This window comes from Aquila chrysaetos, chromosome 16 (assembly GCF_900496995.4).
Source record: "Aquila chrysaetos chrysaetos chromosome 16, bAquChr1.4, whole genome shotgun sequence".
Classification (NCBI taxonomy): domain Eukaryota; kingdom Metazoa; phylum Chordata; class Aves; order Accipitriformes; family Accipitridae; genus Aquila; species Aquila chrysaetos.
The window spans coordinates 12,531,502-12,547,172 of NC_044019.1; the positions used below are offsets into that span (position 1 = coordinate 12,531,502).

Below are 15,671 nucleotides of genomic sequence, written 5' to 3' on the forward strand. Positions count from 1 at the left end.
CGAGTGCTGAGTTCATGAAACTTGAATGGGGAAGAAAAGCAAGCCTGGAGGTTACGCTGTGCTGCTCCTTATTCTCTTCTGCATGTGAAAGCTGGTCCAGGAGAACTGCCTCTCTGCAGTATCACTCATTATGCCCCTCTCCCACCCCCTCAGGCAGAAATTACTTTGCCAGAAATGCCCAAAGAGATGCATCTTGGAGCCCTGAAGCCATTTATAAATAGATTTTTATTTATAAAGTCAATTTACATAAAATATGATACTCTTTTAAAAACTGCATATGTACAACTTAAGAAATCCTAGCAAGTGCATACAAAAATGCCTTCAATACATTTTTTTTTTTAAAAAAAAAAACAACTTCAGTTTTCAGAGAAGTGGACCTTCACACCAGGCAAACTCGGACACCACGTTAAGACACAAAATAACTTTATAGTCTTTTACTAAGTGTTTGGAGAGAAAAAAACCCCACCTTTTTATCTAGACCGTGTATGCTCCTGAAACATTCTAGCTGGCAGTGTTCAAGAACAAGGGAATAGGACTTGCTAAAAATAGAACCATCTCCTCACCCCTTTTCTCTTAAGGTTTTTCGTACAAAAATAAGTCTTCATACGCCAGTGTTCCCATAGGCAGTTCAAGTTACATATAAAATAGAATCTGACATGATAAAAAATTCCCTCCCCCTCCAGAAACAAGGAAGCATCAAGTGGTTTTCGTTTCTTTTTTCCCCCACCCCTCCAAAGCAACACCAGAAAGCGGCCGGTGGCGGGGGATGCGGGCTCTCGGGGGCCTCCTCTCCGTCGGCAGCTCCCGGTGGAGCCGCTGCCCCGGCGCAGGCAGCGGAGCCCCGTCGGTCACTTACACCATTGCACTTTCCACAGCCCGAAGACGACGGGTGAACCCGGCGAGAAAAGCAGCCGGTGGGGTCCCGCCGGGGTGGGGGGGTGGTTGTGTGAGCGTTTTGGCGGGGCGGGGGGGGATGCTGGCTGCTGCGGCGAGCGAGGGCGCCGAGGTAACTGCGGGCTGAGCGCGGCTGCGGAGAGATTTGCAAAGAGCCCCGATGGGTACGTGGCCCGCTCCCCCCGGGCGCCGGGGCACGGGGGAAGCGGCGCCCCCGCCTCCCCCCCGGTTCCCCCCTCACCTCCCGCCGGGTCAGTAGCTCCCGAGCCAGCTGGTGAAGTCCAGCAGCTCCCGCTCCTCGGGGCTGAGCGCCGCGTCGTAGCCGCTCTCCTCGGAGGAGCACGGCGAACCGGGCACGGAGGAGGCGAAGGAAGGCGAAGCGGAGGAGTAACCGCCGCCGCCGCCGCCGCCTTCCCCGACGGCCGCCCGCCCGCGGGCGTCGGGGAAGGCGGCGGCGTCGTGCTCGTCGAGGAGCCGCTGCAAGGCGCGGATGTACTCGACGGCGGAGCGGAGGGTCTCCACCTTGCTCATCTTCTTGCTGGCGGCGCCGTGGGGGACGTGCTGGCGGAGGGCGGCGAAGCCCAGGTTGACCAGCCGGACGCGGTTGCGCTCCCGCTCGTTACGACGGGCCACGGCGGCCGCCGCCGCCGCGCCGGTACCCGACAGCGGGGCGGCGAAGGCCAGGCGGCGCTTGCAGCGTAGCAGTTCGGGGGAGGCGGGCCGCCGGCGGCCGCGGGGGGCGGCGGGGGGCGGCGGCGGCAGGGCCCCGCCGTTCATCGCCGGGCGGCCACGGCGGCGGCTGGCGGAAAGCGCGCAAAAAAAAAAAAAAAAAATTAAATAAAAAAAAATTAAAAGAAAACTTTAAGAAAGCCTGAATGCAAAGGCGGGGGGGGGGGGGGTGGGAGGAAAAGGGGGGTGGGCAGCGCGGGGGTGTTTCCTCTCCCGCCGCCGCTCCGCGCCTCTGCGGCGGGCGCCGCCGCCGGACGGCCCTTATCAACGCGCCGCCGCCGCCGCTCGCGAGCCCCCGCCGGCCGCACGCGCCGCGCACGCCGCGCCACGCGCGCCCGCCGCCGCCGCGCCCCCCCCCCCAACCCGCCCTCCCCCGCGCGCGCCCGGCGCGTGGCGCCGCCGGCCCCGGCAACCCCCCCCCACCCCCACCCCAGCGGCCGCCCCGCCCGCGGGAACGGGGGGGTGCGCTCCCCTCCCTCATTTTTGCAACTTCTTTCCTTTAATCCCCGCTTCGATTTCTCTATTTTTAATATTCTATCTTAATTTTTATTCTTACTGGGGGGAGGGGCTCCCCTCTCGCCCCGCCCCCCCCCCCCCGGCACACCGGCGCGGGCGCTCACAAGCAGCCGGGGCTCCCGGCGCCAGCCCTGGGTCCCGTCCCGTCTTATGGGCCGTCCCCCCCCGCCCCCCAAAACCGGGCACCTGGTGGGTGACAGCGGCGAGGAGGCGGCTGCCCCCCCCCCCCGGTCCACGGGAGGTTTCCCGGTGGGAGCAGCCCTGCCGCCAAACACCGGGGTCGGAGCGGTGCGGGCACCTGGCTGCCGGTTGGTGTTTGTTTTGCAAAGCGAAGGGATGCACCGGGAGTCTGCTTTGTTACATGTACAAAAAAAAAAAAAATCGTAAAAATTTATAGCAGTTGCGTGAGTCATCTTACAAAGGCCGTTCTGTGCAGGCCGACTTTTCAGGCTTAAATGAGAATTTCAAGGCTAAAGGCGCGGGGAGGAGAAGAAAAAAGCAAAGCTTTTGTGACTCGGGGCTTTGCACCTCGGCTTCCCTTTGCCGTGGCAAGCAGTCCCGCTTGGCTGTCCACCAAACGAGCCTTGCTTCCAGCTCCGGGGGAAAAGAGCAGCGGGGTAAGGCCCCTTCGGATAGCTGAATTTAATGGGAAGGGCAAAGGAGCTGCTTCTGGGCGTCCTGGGAGCTTGTGGTGAGAAATAACTTGCAGGGTGTTTTGCTAACTAAACAGGGTGGGTGGAGGGGGTGCTTGACGCACCCGCTGCCCAGGGGCTGCGGTGGTCCGCTCTCGGCTTCAGCTTGCGAGATGTGCCATCCGCGGGGCTTTGCTCCTGCCCAGCCTTTAAAAAAAAAAAAGAAAAACACCAAAAAACCAAAACAGCGTGATGCTAAAACGCCTCGGACAGACACTTTCACTGGCTCGGTGGAGTGGGCTCGGGCCCTTTCTGCCCTGTCCCCTGTGCCAGTCGCCGGGCTGGGGCTGGTGCAGCCCCTCGGTGTGACCGTCTGCAGGAGGTGGAGGGTGCTCATCCGCTTGAGGGTTTGCAGCAGCTGTTAATTAGAGTAAGAGAAGTGCTAATTGCCTTCTGCGGGGTCTCCCTCCACCCAGAGGCGTGCAGGCAGGGAGGTTTGAGGCAGTTCAGTGAGAGGGGTTCGTTTTTTGGCAGGGAACATAACCCCTTCTCAGGAAGATGCTCAAAGCCGGTGTCTCTGGCAGCAACTTGGTGGCAGGGATGCGTGCGTGCCCGCAGCAGAGCCGACACCGCACAGATAGGTGCCAGCGAGGCTCTGCAGCACCATTTGGGTATCGAGGTAAGGATCTGCACCCCCCTGGTTACCCTGAACCGCTCCGGTGCTGCTCCTAGGGTGTATCTAAGCCAAAAAGAGTAATACAAAGAGCCGCCTACGATTTCTACATGCAATACGGAGGGGGCTTTTTTCTACCTGCGTGGGGTATTTAGGGAGCAGCAAGACTCCACCGCGTTGGAAGAGAAATATTTTTCCTGAGGGTCAGTTGCAACGGCAGCGGGTTGAAGGAGCGAGCCCCGCTGCAGCGTCGCAGGCAGCTGGGCTGAAATTCCTGGAAGTGACAGGAAGGAGCCGGCGAGCGCTTCGCATTTCTGGTAATCCCACTGGAGCACGCGTGAGGCTTAGCACCCAAATTCAGTGGCTTTCGAGAGGTTCTTGGCCGTGCCGTAGACCTGGGGGAACAAGCGTGAGCGGCCGCGCGGCTCCTCTGAAGGGTTTGGCCCAAGAGGAGCAGCAGCTCGCGGCGTGCGGCGCAGGCGGGAGCGTTTTGCCTGGTGGGTTCCTGGGAAGCGCAGGAGAGCTGCTTGCTCGTATAACCGTGGTTGTGTGCGCGAGCAGTCACAGGATCGCTTGCTCAGCTCAAGCCGTGTAATGCTGGCACTTGTCTTCAGCATCTGCAAAGCTGTCTTGGCCGGCGCAGGGGCTTCCCTTGCGCCCATTCGCAATAGTGGCTCAGGCAGAAAGGGCATTACTGCAATGGAGTAATATCGAGGTTCTTTTATTACCCCGTCTTTAACTTCTGATGCAAGCCTTTCTCACAGGAAAGAGGAAGCTGCTGTCCTTGAAGCTTTTCAAGAGAAAACCTTCTGTATTGAAGAGCCACGCTCAAGAGTAATAACTGGATTTTTATCATACAAAAATAACTACAGGGAATTTTTTTTCATTAATAACGCAGAGTTTGAACACCAGTAAATCCAGTCTCAAGGGAAAACCAAATTGGCTTCAGGGCTGCTGATCGCGACACGTGTTTCCAGCCAGATGTGGCTGTCGGGTCTGTGCCTGGGCACAGCACAAAGCAACTGCTTAAGCTTTCTTAACGATACAGCTGGTTTCCCGATAGTCTGAAGGAAGGTAGGTACATCTCGTACTCTGAGCAATGTAATCTTATTTGAAATCTCTTTATAAAGTTAATGACTGCGTAAGATCCAGCAGAACAAGACATCATTAAACACTGTCTGTGTTCACAATCAACTTCCTGATCGTAATCTGGGGAGAGAGAGCATCCAGCCATGTGCTACCCGTCCCCAGACAGTGGGGAGAAGAAATTCTCCTCTCCTGGCACAGGTTAAGGCAAAAGCGCTACAACACATGGCTGGCGTGGACGCCTTGCAGGCCTGCGTGCCTTCAGCCGGCGTGGTGCAAGGTGGGCGAACTCTGCTCCGAGAGAGGGTAACTCTGCAGTGAAAGGCCTCCGAGCCCTGCTGCTGCGTGTTATTTCTTGCACCTGCCAAAGGTGAGAGCAAAACGCTGCCATGACCCATGCATTACAGGCAGCTGATACGAGCTTGTTAATTTTTTTTGCCACAACTTTCTGGACCTCAGTGGAAAGTAATAGAGGTCCCGTTGCAATAAGGCTCGAGAGGGCAAATGCCAGGAATCGATGGCGATGGGCAGTCGAGCAGCCCCGTCCTTGGGGAGCAGGTGAATCCCCGTTTGCCAGGGCTGGGCTCTGCTCGCGCTGGTTTTGCTAGGAGCGGGGCTGGAGGGAGCAGGGCTAGAGTTGTGTCTTCAGGTCTATCGCTTGCATAGCTGGCTCCTGGGCAGTTACGGTTTGCAATTAGATACCATGTGGAAAAGAAAAAAAGAGTTTAGTGTAAGTAGGGGTGTGTGCTTTAGAGCTGTAAGTACAGGTGTTTCACCTCCTGGGGGGGAAAGAAATTTATTTGAGTTTATTCTTTGAAGGGAACTCCCTGTCTTTAGCTTATGCTCTTTTCAAATGTAATCTTTCCTGGGCTTGATGAACTTTTTTTAATAACTCTTCTGACATTTTTTTTGCTCACCTATAATTAATTTCAAAATGCCTAGGAATCACTGGAGGATTTCTGAGACACACTTTGGAAATAATAATAAATAAAAAAGTCCTTTGGAGATTTTATGATTTCTCTCCGGTTTTGTTTCTTCCAAGGCAGCCTCCGGCCAGCCTTGTTTCCATTCACAGCGGAGTTGTATGGTGCATCTGAAGCTTGGCAAAGCCCAGCACCTCCCCCTTTTCTCCTCTCCTTCCCTTCTTGAAAAGAGACAGCCCCGGGTTTAAAAGTTGATTTTTAGCTTTGATTGTGCGTATGTGCTATATGAATGCTAAGCAGCCTTTACAATGCATCCTTGTGATGCGCCCGGGAAGGCAGACACGGGCTGTGAGGTCTCCCTGGCTCCCCGTCATTCATACAGCTTCAGTATGGTTTGATATGGGCATGTTTTATTTACGAGCGAGCTCCAGGGTGAATATAGCCGTGTTACGGGTAGTAGCTGAGGGACCGAATGGGCCGAGCCAGTGACACTTGGAAAATCTGCCACATTTGGAGCTCTTTTCTACCACGGAGGGGAGAGAGGTGTTTTCCCTAACGGTGGCGTGGGCCGGCAAAGGAGGCTGCTCCCAAGAGGCAGCAAGGACCTGGCACGGATGTGTCCTGCCTGGACGATGGGTGTAGTTTTCCCGCCCGAGGCAACCTCCTCTCCCTTGCCTCCAGCCCATCCTTTTGCGGGAGCACAAGCAGCAGCACCCCAAAGCCAAGGCGGGGGGTCTCTTACCTGTTGCCTGGCTTGGAGTTCAGGCAGCTGGGGCTGGGCTGCTGCTGCTGCATGACTGGTAGCCGCACCAACGGAGCGAGAGCCAGAAAAGTGGACAGTGAGAAAGCACTAGCACGAATTCAGCCTCTTCTCCTCCATTTATATTTAGTCTTCCAAGTTCACCCCATGCAGCATTAACACATCGAATCCCCCAGCTCTTTTAGGACGTCCATCTGACAGTGTGGGCAGCGTTTCCCTCCAGCTCGGAAGAGGGTTGGAGGTTTCTAGCTCTGCAAAAAATATGATCTGGCTTTGTTCCCTTTTTTAAATCAATCCTTTCCTTCTGGACGAGGTGGCGTGTCCTTCCGACACCTGTGCAGCTGGGGATGCCAGTATGTATTTTCACAGCCTAACAGAAGGCTGCAAGCTGCCGCAAGGCTAGAGGAAGAGGGCATCTGGGCTCCCCAGGGTATTTTTAGCCTCACTACCCTCTTTCCGCGCTCCCACTGATAACCAGAGATAAGGGAGGAAGCCGCAGGCGAGAGCTGTGGTCAGCTGTGGGTTTTGCACCAGTTTGGGAGCAATAAGTTGTGCTCTTGCAAAGGGGACCAACTGACAAAACCAGGCAGGGCGGGCAGGAGGCCGAGTCTTGCCAGAAGAGCCATGCTGCCGTCCAGCCCACGCTCCGGCTGCAAGGACGGTTCCCCAGCATGCCTCCAGCCCTGCCTCTCTTCCCGCTGGGAGGGGGCTGGGGGGACACCCTGCTTCTCGCCAGGGCTCCCTGAGCAAAGACCTGCTGAGGCAGGCGTACGTCAATGATGTGGCACCCAAAGGGAATTTAATCCCGGAAAAAGCGAAGTGTTATGAAGACCCCCTTTTGATGGCCACGGTTAAGATGAGCATGCATGCTCCCCCTGCGGTCACTTCGGTAGTGCCCTTGCATGTGCCAAATGACTTTCTTTGGGGGAGGAGGGAATAACTTCTTTTGCTCTTTATTATTTTTTGCTGTTAGAAATTCACATGTGTTCTGCCCCAAAGAGAAATCTTTCCAGCCGTACCTATATGGGATAAAGTGTAAGATGGAGGAAAGAGAAACAGCAGAAAATGCCTCCACCCCCAAATCCAGCGCAGCACTGGAGCAGGTAATCGAGGGAGCAGGCACAAAGGCAGAGTGCCGAGTGCTGGAGGTGGGAGAAAGCATCTGAAGCATCGGAGGACTTGGGCAAACTACCCAGGAACAGGCTTTTGCAACCAAACCAGAGGGAACATCTGTTTAAACCCAGGTGTTTAAAGTTACAGACCTGCTTTGAGAGCTTGCTGAAGTAGTGAAGGTGCCTGTTTTTATGGCTGGAGACAAGGAGGTAGAGCATCTTTTGTGGAAAGGCTAGGAGCACCTCCAAGGGGTGTAGATGATGATTTTGTGACCTCTCAGGTGGTCCTGCAATGAGGTGCGAGGCTCCTGCATGGACAGAGGAGACCTTTGGGGAACTGGGACGGGAACTGCCCATCTATCCCCTTCAGAAAGCCCACTTGAATCCCCCAGGCCTTCGGGAAGGGTTTGTGCTGGCCTGTGGGGACCTCTAGTGTGAGATCTGGCTTTGCACAGGTCTCCGGTAGCGTGCCTTTAGGGCTGGGGAAGGAAAGTGGGGTCTAGGGGAAAATGGAAGATGGGCAGCCCGGTTGTTCTCATGTCCCTTTGCTGGGAGCCAGGCTCCAGGTGTGCTCATGGCGTGCACCACGGCTGCACCCTCGCTTCTAACTCACCGTTGCTCTTGGTCGGGCTTCTGTAGCTGGTTTTACACCCAGAGCTGTGCTTCATACCTTCTTGAAACCCTTCCAGATTGAACCTGTAACTCCACCTGTGGACCAACCCCGCTGCCTTTATACCCGTGCCCCTTTGGTGGTCATTCCCCTTGAAAATGCAGGTGACAACACAACCATCTATCCCGTAGCGCCAGAAGAAATGATGGGTGCTACCAGCTCTGCGTTTGGACGCAGTCCTAACTCCACCACAGTGTTTTATAAGGCACTTTCCCCCCCCGGCCCGTGGTGGTCACCTTGCAGCTGTACTCCGGTCCCCAGGGATGCACTGCTGCGGCTGGTGTCTGGTTCCTGCTCCTGGACATTTGTGGCTGGGCATCAGCTGCCTCCCCAGCCTGTTGCCCTCTCTCTGTAATCTTCTCACCACCACTCTCCTTCCCTGCTGTCCATCTGTCGGTCTTTCTCAGGTGGTTTCCAGCTGGTGGCTGGAGTAGGAAGGTCTCTGTGCGCACACAGGTACACCAGTGTCTCCACTGGGCGTCAGGGAGCCCCACCGGGGCAGGAACCCACAAGCCATGGGGGACACCTGTTTTCAGAAATGGCTGTGGCTGCTCTCATTGGTGTCTCTGGAAGTTGCAATCGAGATGTTTTGCAAGAAAGCTTACAAGAAAGCTAGCGATGTAGTCAGAAGATCATGACATGCTTTTCCCTGCCTTTGTGCAACTCACTTTCTCTTGCTTCTCTTCGCTCTACAAAATGCATCTTCCTTCCTTTTTTCACTCCCCTCCTCCTCCTTCTTTGTCATTTTCCTGTAGCTACAGTTACTGATGTGGGATGGTTTTACCTTTTCCCCCGCTTGCTTTGCCACCTGAGGGGAGTGTGACTATTTTCCATTATTCTGTTTCAGCTCTTTTCTACCAGTCTAGGTCTGAAACTTAAGGCCCCCAGTCATTCAGTCTCCCTTTGGCCAGATTGTTCTTGAGGCTTCTTTGCAATTTACTTTTGGGGAATATGCATCCAGCAGGCAGCTGGTTCTGAAGACCAGAAGTCACCTGAGTCTTCTGTAGCTGTGAGTCCATGGGTCTTCAGAGGGGAAGGGACAGAGTCGAAATGTCCGTGGACAGTCAGGGTCTCCTGAGCAGGGATTTATATTTATGTATAGCCATCTTCCTGAATAAAGTACTACCAAAAGGATTTTTTTTCCCTCGTCTGCAAATAGAAGTTTTAATAGAGTCTCAGCCAAAGGTTATTGCCATGTGGTGGTTTTTAAATGGGGAGGGAAGACTCTTACGCAGACCTGTTTGGGGGTTTTGATGTCTTCTTTAAACAGCAGGTTATTTTTTTCTAAATAACATTTTCCTAAACTTTTCCCCAAGGCACTATTTATGCAGATTTAAAAAAAAAAAAAGCTAGTGACAATGTTCATTAAGCAAAACTGCGTCCCAGTGAAAGCAAAAACCAGGGTATTTTGATACTGTATCTTGAGCAGTTTCAAAAGTTTTTTTAAGGACCTTTGCTCTGAACTCCATGGAAGGCTGGTTTTCTGTATGCCTTTCCTCCTTTCCCAGCTGGCTGCGTGTCGGAGCTGATGGCAGCCCACCGAGAGCCCAGGCAGAAGGCGGCTGCTCTAAATGGGATTTAATAAGCGGGCAGGAGGAGGTGCATCGGCACGTGGTGGGGACTACACTTCCCGAGAGGCCCTGCTGTGGCCATGCCTCCCTTTGGTGGAAACCCAGGCTTTATCAAGAGCTGGAGGGACCAACCGCCAGCTCTCTCTGGGGACAAGCAGCCATGGGACTGAGGTGCGGGATAAGGACCACCAAGTGCCAGCTGCTGGTGACCAGCCTCTGTGTCATGGTGAGCAGGCAGGTTTGGGGGGATCTCTGCAGAATTGAGGTGAACCCTTGCCTTTCCCGTCCCCACGTGGAGAGGGTCGGGTTTTCCCACGTTCTGTTTTTCACGGGCGGAGGGCAAGCAAAGCCAACTGCCCGAGTTATCGTTGCGCCCTGGGTGGTTATCGCTGGCTGCAAACATCGCCCTCGCCCCGCTGATAGACTTCTGGTTTCTCTGGGCTGTCACGCCGCTGCAGCTCTTTCGCAACCCGGCAGCTGCCTTGAAGGAGAAAGGAAAAGTTGCTGCCAGCAGAATGGGTGGTTTTCAGCAAAAAGATATTTGCTCCTGTCTCCTTGGAGCAAAAGAGGGAGGATGGACCTGCTGCAGTCACACTTGTTGCTGAGAGGGTGGTCGGCTGCAAGTGGGATCAGTGAGGATATGAAACCGCAAGGCTTCGATGGAAGTATATGTGAGAGACCTGTGGATCCGCACCACAACGCGAAAGCAATTCTAGGGATCCTTTTTATCAGCTTTTGAAGCAAATTCAAGGGGAGCTTCTTGACATCTGCTGTTAGAGCTGATGGGAAATGGTGGAAACTGGGGAATGCTTCTCCTGGATTTTTTCGAGTTACATGTGCTTGTTGCCTTTTCACTTCATCAAAACTTACAAGCTTAAAAAAAAAAAAATAATCTCTATTTAGTTCAAAGAGGGTTGGTGGCTTGGAAAGAGTGTAATTAAAGGTAATATCTTATTTTGGGCCACATGTTGAAATTTGGACAAACTATAAATTTCACATTTTAAGACCATTGGCTGCAGTGGCTATACGTTGTTCTCTCTTCCAAATAACAAACTATGTTATTTCGTGGAAATCAGAGGAGGATTGGTACCAAACATGTTCAGAGGAGATGTTAAGGCACAGCCACTGGGGATGGCTAGATTCACGTTATTGCTGTTGGGAGGATTTTAGACTGGTGTTTCTCAGAAATCTGAGCTAACCAGTGTTGCACTTAGCATTTTGCTGGGTGTGGGTTGAGATATGCAGTAATGCACAGCACGAAGGATCAGTAGGTGCCACAAGTTAGGTTATTTATAAGGAGAAAATGCTACAGTTTGGATGTATTTAGTCTCTGAAACTAAGTCTCCAGCAAAAGCTAATAGAAAATGTCATACAGTAGGGATTTTGTTGACACCAGACCGTCACATTTGACACAGGGATAGCTGCCTTGTGTTTCCATATTGTAAACGCACAAAATGATGAAACATTATCTTAGGAGCTAGGAGTGGCCTCACATCTTGTATTTTCCAGGTTCATCACACTAGAGTTGGAACTGTTTTTTAACTGTCCCGCTGTTGGTGCCTCCGTCCCAGCTTTGCCACCAGTCATGCTGCTAGGAGCCCTGCCCTAGAGCCAGGTGCCATCAGAAATGTTCCCTTTCCATCACCTGGACTTGCTCTGGGCAACACGGAGGGTAACGTGCTGGTCGTCACCCCATCCCTTAGGCATACCAGGGCTCTCAGGGATGGTTCAGAAACACAGATGGCCTAGCAGCATGCTGCAGAGACAGAAACCAGCACGGGTCACTTAAAGTAATATAAGACTCAGCTCTTTGCACTCTACAACAGGAAATATAGCCAATAGCAGGCAATGGGACTAGAATTCCAAAGAGCAAAGCAGAGAACATCATCCCTGCCCGAAACCACTACTGAAGCCGGCAGCCCTCGTAACTGCACGTGCATACTCCGCAGAGCGGGGTGGGACTGGACGGGTGTGCTGCAAGAGCATTGATCCTCTGGGTTTTCTTCACATGGTGGGATTTTCATCCACGGACACTGGCCACGAGACTGCGGGCTGTGCGGTGTCACAGCACTCATGCAAGAGAGAAAAAGAGCTTTAGTATGTTTAAGTGTCTGGGGTTTGTCCTTTTATGTGCATTTTGGGGTACATGCAGCAGTCTTCGAATGATCAGTCTGTCTGCATCTGCGTGGGGCTCAGGAGTATCCAGATACGCCTCAAAGCTTCGTGTGCGCTCAGCAGGAGCTGCTGTGTTGTAAATCCCTTTCTAAAAACTTTCTTTTCCAGCTGCTGGGGTTGTCCATTGCCACGCTGAGCACAGTCACCCACTACGGGCTCCATTTCACCCTCATCAGCAACATCTCCCTGGAGAGCAACTCCTACAGGGTCATCCACCACGCAGGTACGTCACGGTCGCATCCCAGTGAGACCTTTGGTGAACCCAGGAGCTGCAAAATCCCCTACGGCAATTGAAGGAAATGCAGAGGTATCACAGGAGGAGGCAGGGGCTGGCTTTTGGAGGAGGCATTAGGACTAACACAGTCCCACAGGCACTTTTTTTCTGTATCAGATCCGCACGCCTGGCACCAAAGGGTGCTGTGGGAGCCCAGGGTGTTCAGGTGCTGCTGTGTTTGTTCCTGTCCCTCTATTCACCACATCCCCATCCTTCCCCTGTGGTGCGGTGAAAGCTCGGGGGGAACTCGGCCACAGACGGACCTAAAAGCGCAGCGGGGCTGGAAGGGCCCTGGGAGTGTGGGGAGGGGCACTGTTAGAAGAGTTGAAGCAAAGCATAGAAAATTGAGGCTGGGGGGAGAAAGGCATGGAAATACCTGGTTTGGGAGGAAATGCGGGGGCTTTTTTCCCCTACACAAGGCAGAAATATAAACTGAGTCTCGGGTACAAGGCTAGAGCAAAGAGATGAGAACAACCCAGATACTAAAATACTCTGCTCGCATCTGCTGCTTCTCCCAAGCTATATTCTGGACTTAAACATGTTCTTGCCCTTTCTAGATCCTGGTTCTCAATTTCAGGTGTAGACACTATGTTAGTGCAAAGCTAAGGTATAGCCCTCCTCCTTTCCTACACACACCAGGGGCTATATAGATTGGCACTCAATCCAGCCTTGCAGGCTCTCCCTTCCCCGGCCACCCCTCTAGAGCGATGCTTCCACTTGCTTTGCTTGCAAGCATGAACGCTTTGCACGGTTAGCCCTGAGTGAGGGTTGCAAAGCCCTTCGCGGCACTGTGGTCCCCGAGCCCTGCCCCGGGGTACCGGCTGTGACCCTGCCTTAGCGAGGAGGAAACCGGAGGGCGAGTGTTGCACCAGATTAGCGTCGCACAAACTGCTGACAGGGGCCGTGGGACAGCTGCTGTGCATCAGCACCCCCCCGTTCGGGGGGGTCCTTATCTAAGTGCCAAAATAATTGACAGCTTGCGGTCTGTCGGGTGGACTGCCACTCTTTTAGGGTGCTTCACTCTGCTGGCACTGTGGGAACCGCTTGGAGGTTTACAGCCCCGCCGGATGAGCAAAGCATAGGCAGATGGGGGGTACTGAACAAATTATAAAACATTTTGAGTTCTGCAACCTGGTTCTCTTGGACCAGCTCTCCAAAATGCACTTTTTGGCCCTTCTGTGGGTGAAAGCATCAGACCAGGCCTCTGTTTGCCCTAAAGTCTTGGTGTCTGACCGCAGCTCCCATGTCTGACTTCCTTCCAGCTTTCTACTTTGGGATCTGCCTCAGCATGACCCTGATCCTCGCAGCCCTGCTGAGCTCTGCCGCCACGGTGCGGGAATCGCAGTGCCTCACCGCCATGGTACGTGTCGGGAGGGCCTGGCTGGGAGGGGCTTTTTGTAACCTTGGGCTGGTACCCTTAAAATGCGGTGCTGGGGGCTGTTTTGCCTTGTGCCCGGGAGCATGCACGCCTGGGGAAGGATGTCCGGTTGCTCCACCCTGTGCTGCAAGGGGACATTTTTGTAAAAGGCATGACCCTGCAGATCTCCTCCAGCTGAGGACTGCATCCTTCTGCACCTTGTTTCTTTTGCCAGGGTGCTGTCTGCACTGCTTTCGGAGCAGGGTCAAAGGGAGGTGCTTACCTGCCAAAGCAATTGCAGTGATGACGATTCCCAGCGTATTTTTTCTCACCAAGACAACACGTGGTTTGCATGGGGAAACGTTAGCAGTGCAATTTTGAGCAAGAATTCAAGTCCCATGTTGTTCCTCTAACTTGTGACAGCAAAGCTACCTCCCCTCCTTCCCACCCCGCTGCAAACATCCACTGCAGTGGTGGTGTGGGGTGTACAAAGCATGGCAGCAGGCATGGGGGCTTTGGGCCGGGCCCTCAGTTTTAGCCTCCAAGGAGAAGGTGGAGGGGTAGTACAGGAGCTGAAATGCCATCTTTCGCCTCTCCATCACCCACAGTGAAATGCCTGTTTGGGCCTGGACCATGCCAGCATTAGTAAACTGGACTGTGAGCTCTGCTCCATTTAAAAACACAGCCTGCACGCAGGGCTTAGTCTGAGCGGAGCAGCGTCCAGCCTCGGGCTGGAGGGATGAGCAGAAAAGCACTGCTCACTGCATGTTTGCCCATGCTATGTGAGGGGCAGGAGTTAACAGGTAGGTTGCTGTGCATGAAGCTGTTCATAGCTGTTCACAGCTGCGTTGCTGTCATATGTGAACTAGCTTTAAAGAGATTTATGTGATCGATGTAATTGGGGAAAATTATACCAATGGCAGAAATGAGAAGGTGACACCTTAAAACTTAGTGCAAAGCAGCTACTGAAGCGAATGTTTTCACCTTTTCAATAAGCAGTCTTCCTCTAAGATGCTCAAAGGGGCCCGGGTGACACAGTTCCCATGAATACTGCTAGCAGAGTATGTATAAATCCCCTCTTTTGCTGAAGTATACTTTAAGGTGCGCCTGCAATTACTGCATCTAAACCAACAAATGGGTATGTACAGACTAGTGGAGATTGTCACGGCTGCCTGAAAATATAGCTGAACTTCTGATAATGTTTATTTGGTTGCCTCACTCTCTGTGCACTATGGTTTGGGACGTGCCGCTAGGTAAAACAGGCTGTGAAAATTACAGCCATTTGCTGAAGGGATAGTTAAAGAAAAAACATACCCAGCAAACTCCAGAGTTGCTGTCCCGCTCCGAGGGCCACCGGCCGCCGCTCTCCCTTCCCCTCGCCGGGGGGAGAGGACCGGCAGGTCCTTTCCTCTCGCCACCCATCGACTCCCCCAGCCCGGCTGGTTTGGTGTAACACGGCCAAGCCCCGGCCACCGCAGGAACCTCCGGCTGGCACAAACCCCAAACCAGCTCTTGACCTTTGCGGCTCCCAGCGAGCCCCGTTCGCTTTGCTTTAGCGATTCACGGTTTGGGGCCTCTGGGGGAGGCGGCCGTCTTCCTTTCGGCTCTCTGATGCTACCGTTGCAGCGAAGACAGGGTACCACCGCCTTGCGGGACGAGGAGGAAGGGTGCGAGGTGCCTTCCCCCGCGGCCGTGGCAACGAGGCCTCCCGCGCTGCTCTCAGCGGGAGAGAGCGCCGTGCCCCTTGCGTGCCTCTGAGCTCCCTTTCCGCCCCCTCCGGCAGCGGAGCGGCACGGGGCCCGCCGGGCAGGCTGCGAGGGCAGAGGGGCACAGCTCGCAGCCCACCGAGGGGCCGCCGCGCCGGCCCGGCCCTGCCCGGCCGCGCCTCCGCCGCTGGAGGGGGCCGCGGGCCCGCCGAGCCCCCGCTCCCCCCCGCCCCCCCCCCGCTCCCCGCCCGCTCCCCCCTCCCCGCCCGCCGAGCCCCCGCCCCCCGAGCCCCGCTCCCCCTCCACCCGCCCTCCCCCCCCCCGCCGGGTCCCCGCTCCCCGCCCCGCCGGGCCCCGCTCCCCGCCCCGCCGAGCCCCGGCTCCCCGCCCCGCCGGGTCCCCCTCTCCGCCCCCCGCCGGGTCCCCGCTCCCCGCCCCGCCGGGCCCGGGCGCTCGGCAGCGGGAGGTGCAGGGGAAAGGCGCTGGGGGAGGGAGCAGCCACCCTCACCACACCGGGGGGAAGCTGGGAAGCAGCCCGGAGCCGGTCACCGGCAACCTTCTGCTCTGCTTCTCTTGGGTCGGGCAGCTCACCG

General features: G+C 54.9%; 2 protein-coding genes across 3 annotated transcripts in view; one reads left to right on the forward strand and one right to left on the reverse strand.

Moving 5' to 3' along the window:
- Positions 1-213: 213 nt before the first annotated feature.
- Positions 214-1,784, reverse strand: ASCL2 (achaete-scute family bHLH transcription factor 2). The gene is made up of 2 exons (XM_030039149.1): positions 1,136-1,784; positions 214-1,027 (listed from the first exon to the last, which is right to left on the reverse strand). The coding sequence occupies exon 1, from the start codon at positions 1,669-1,671 to the stop codon at positions 1,147-1,149; it is 525 nt and encodes a 174-aa protein (XP_029895009.1). The 5' UTR covers positions 1,672-1,784; the 3' UTR covers positions 214-1,027; positions 1,136-1,146.
- Positions 1,785-9,647: 7,863 nt separating this feature from the next.
- The window catches only part of TSPAN32 (tetraspanin 32), a 33,902-nt gene continuing 27,878 nt past the window's right edge, over positions 9,648-15,671 (forward strand). The window contains exons 1-4 of one of the 2 annotated variants that reach the window (XM_041128954.1): positions 9,648-9,792; positions 11,076-11,663; positions 11,850-11,964; positions 13,278-13,375. In XM_041128954.1, coding sequence (XP_040984888.1) covers positions 11,640-11,663; positions 11,850-11,964; positions 13,278-13,375 — 237 coding nt within the window. In that variant the 5' untranslated portion in view covers positions 9,648-9,792; positions 11,076-11,639. The remainder of the gene's footprint in view (positions 9,793-11,075; positions 11,664-11,849; positions 11,965-13,277; positions 13,376-15,671) is intronic. The other variant, XM_030038152.2, reaches the window with a different exon arrangement.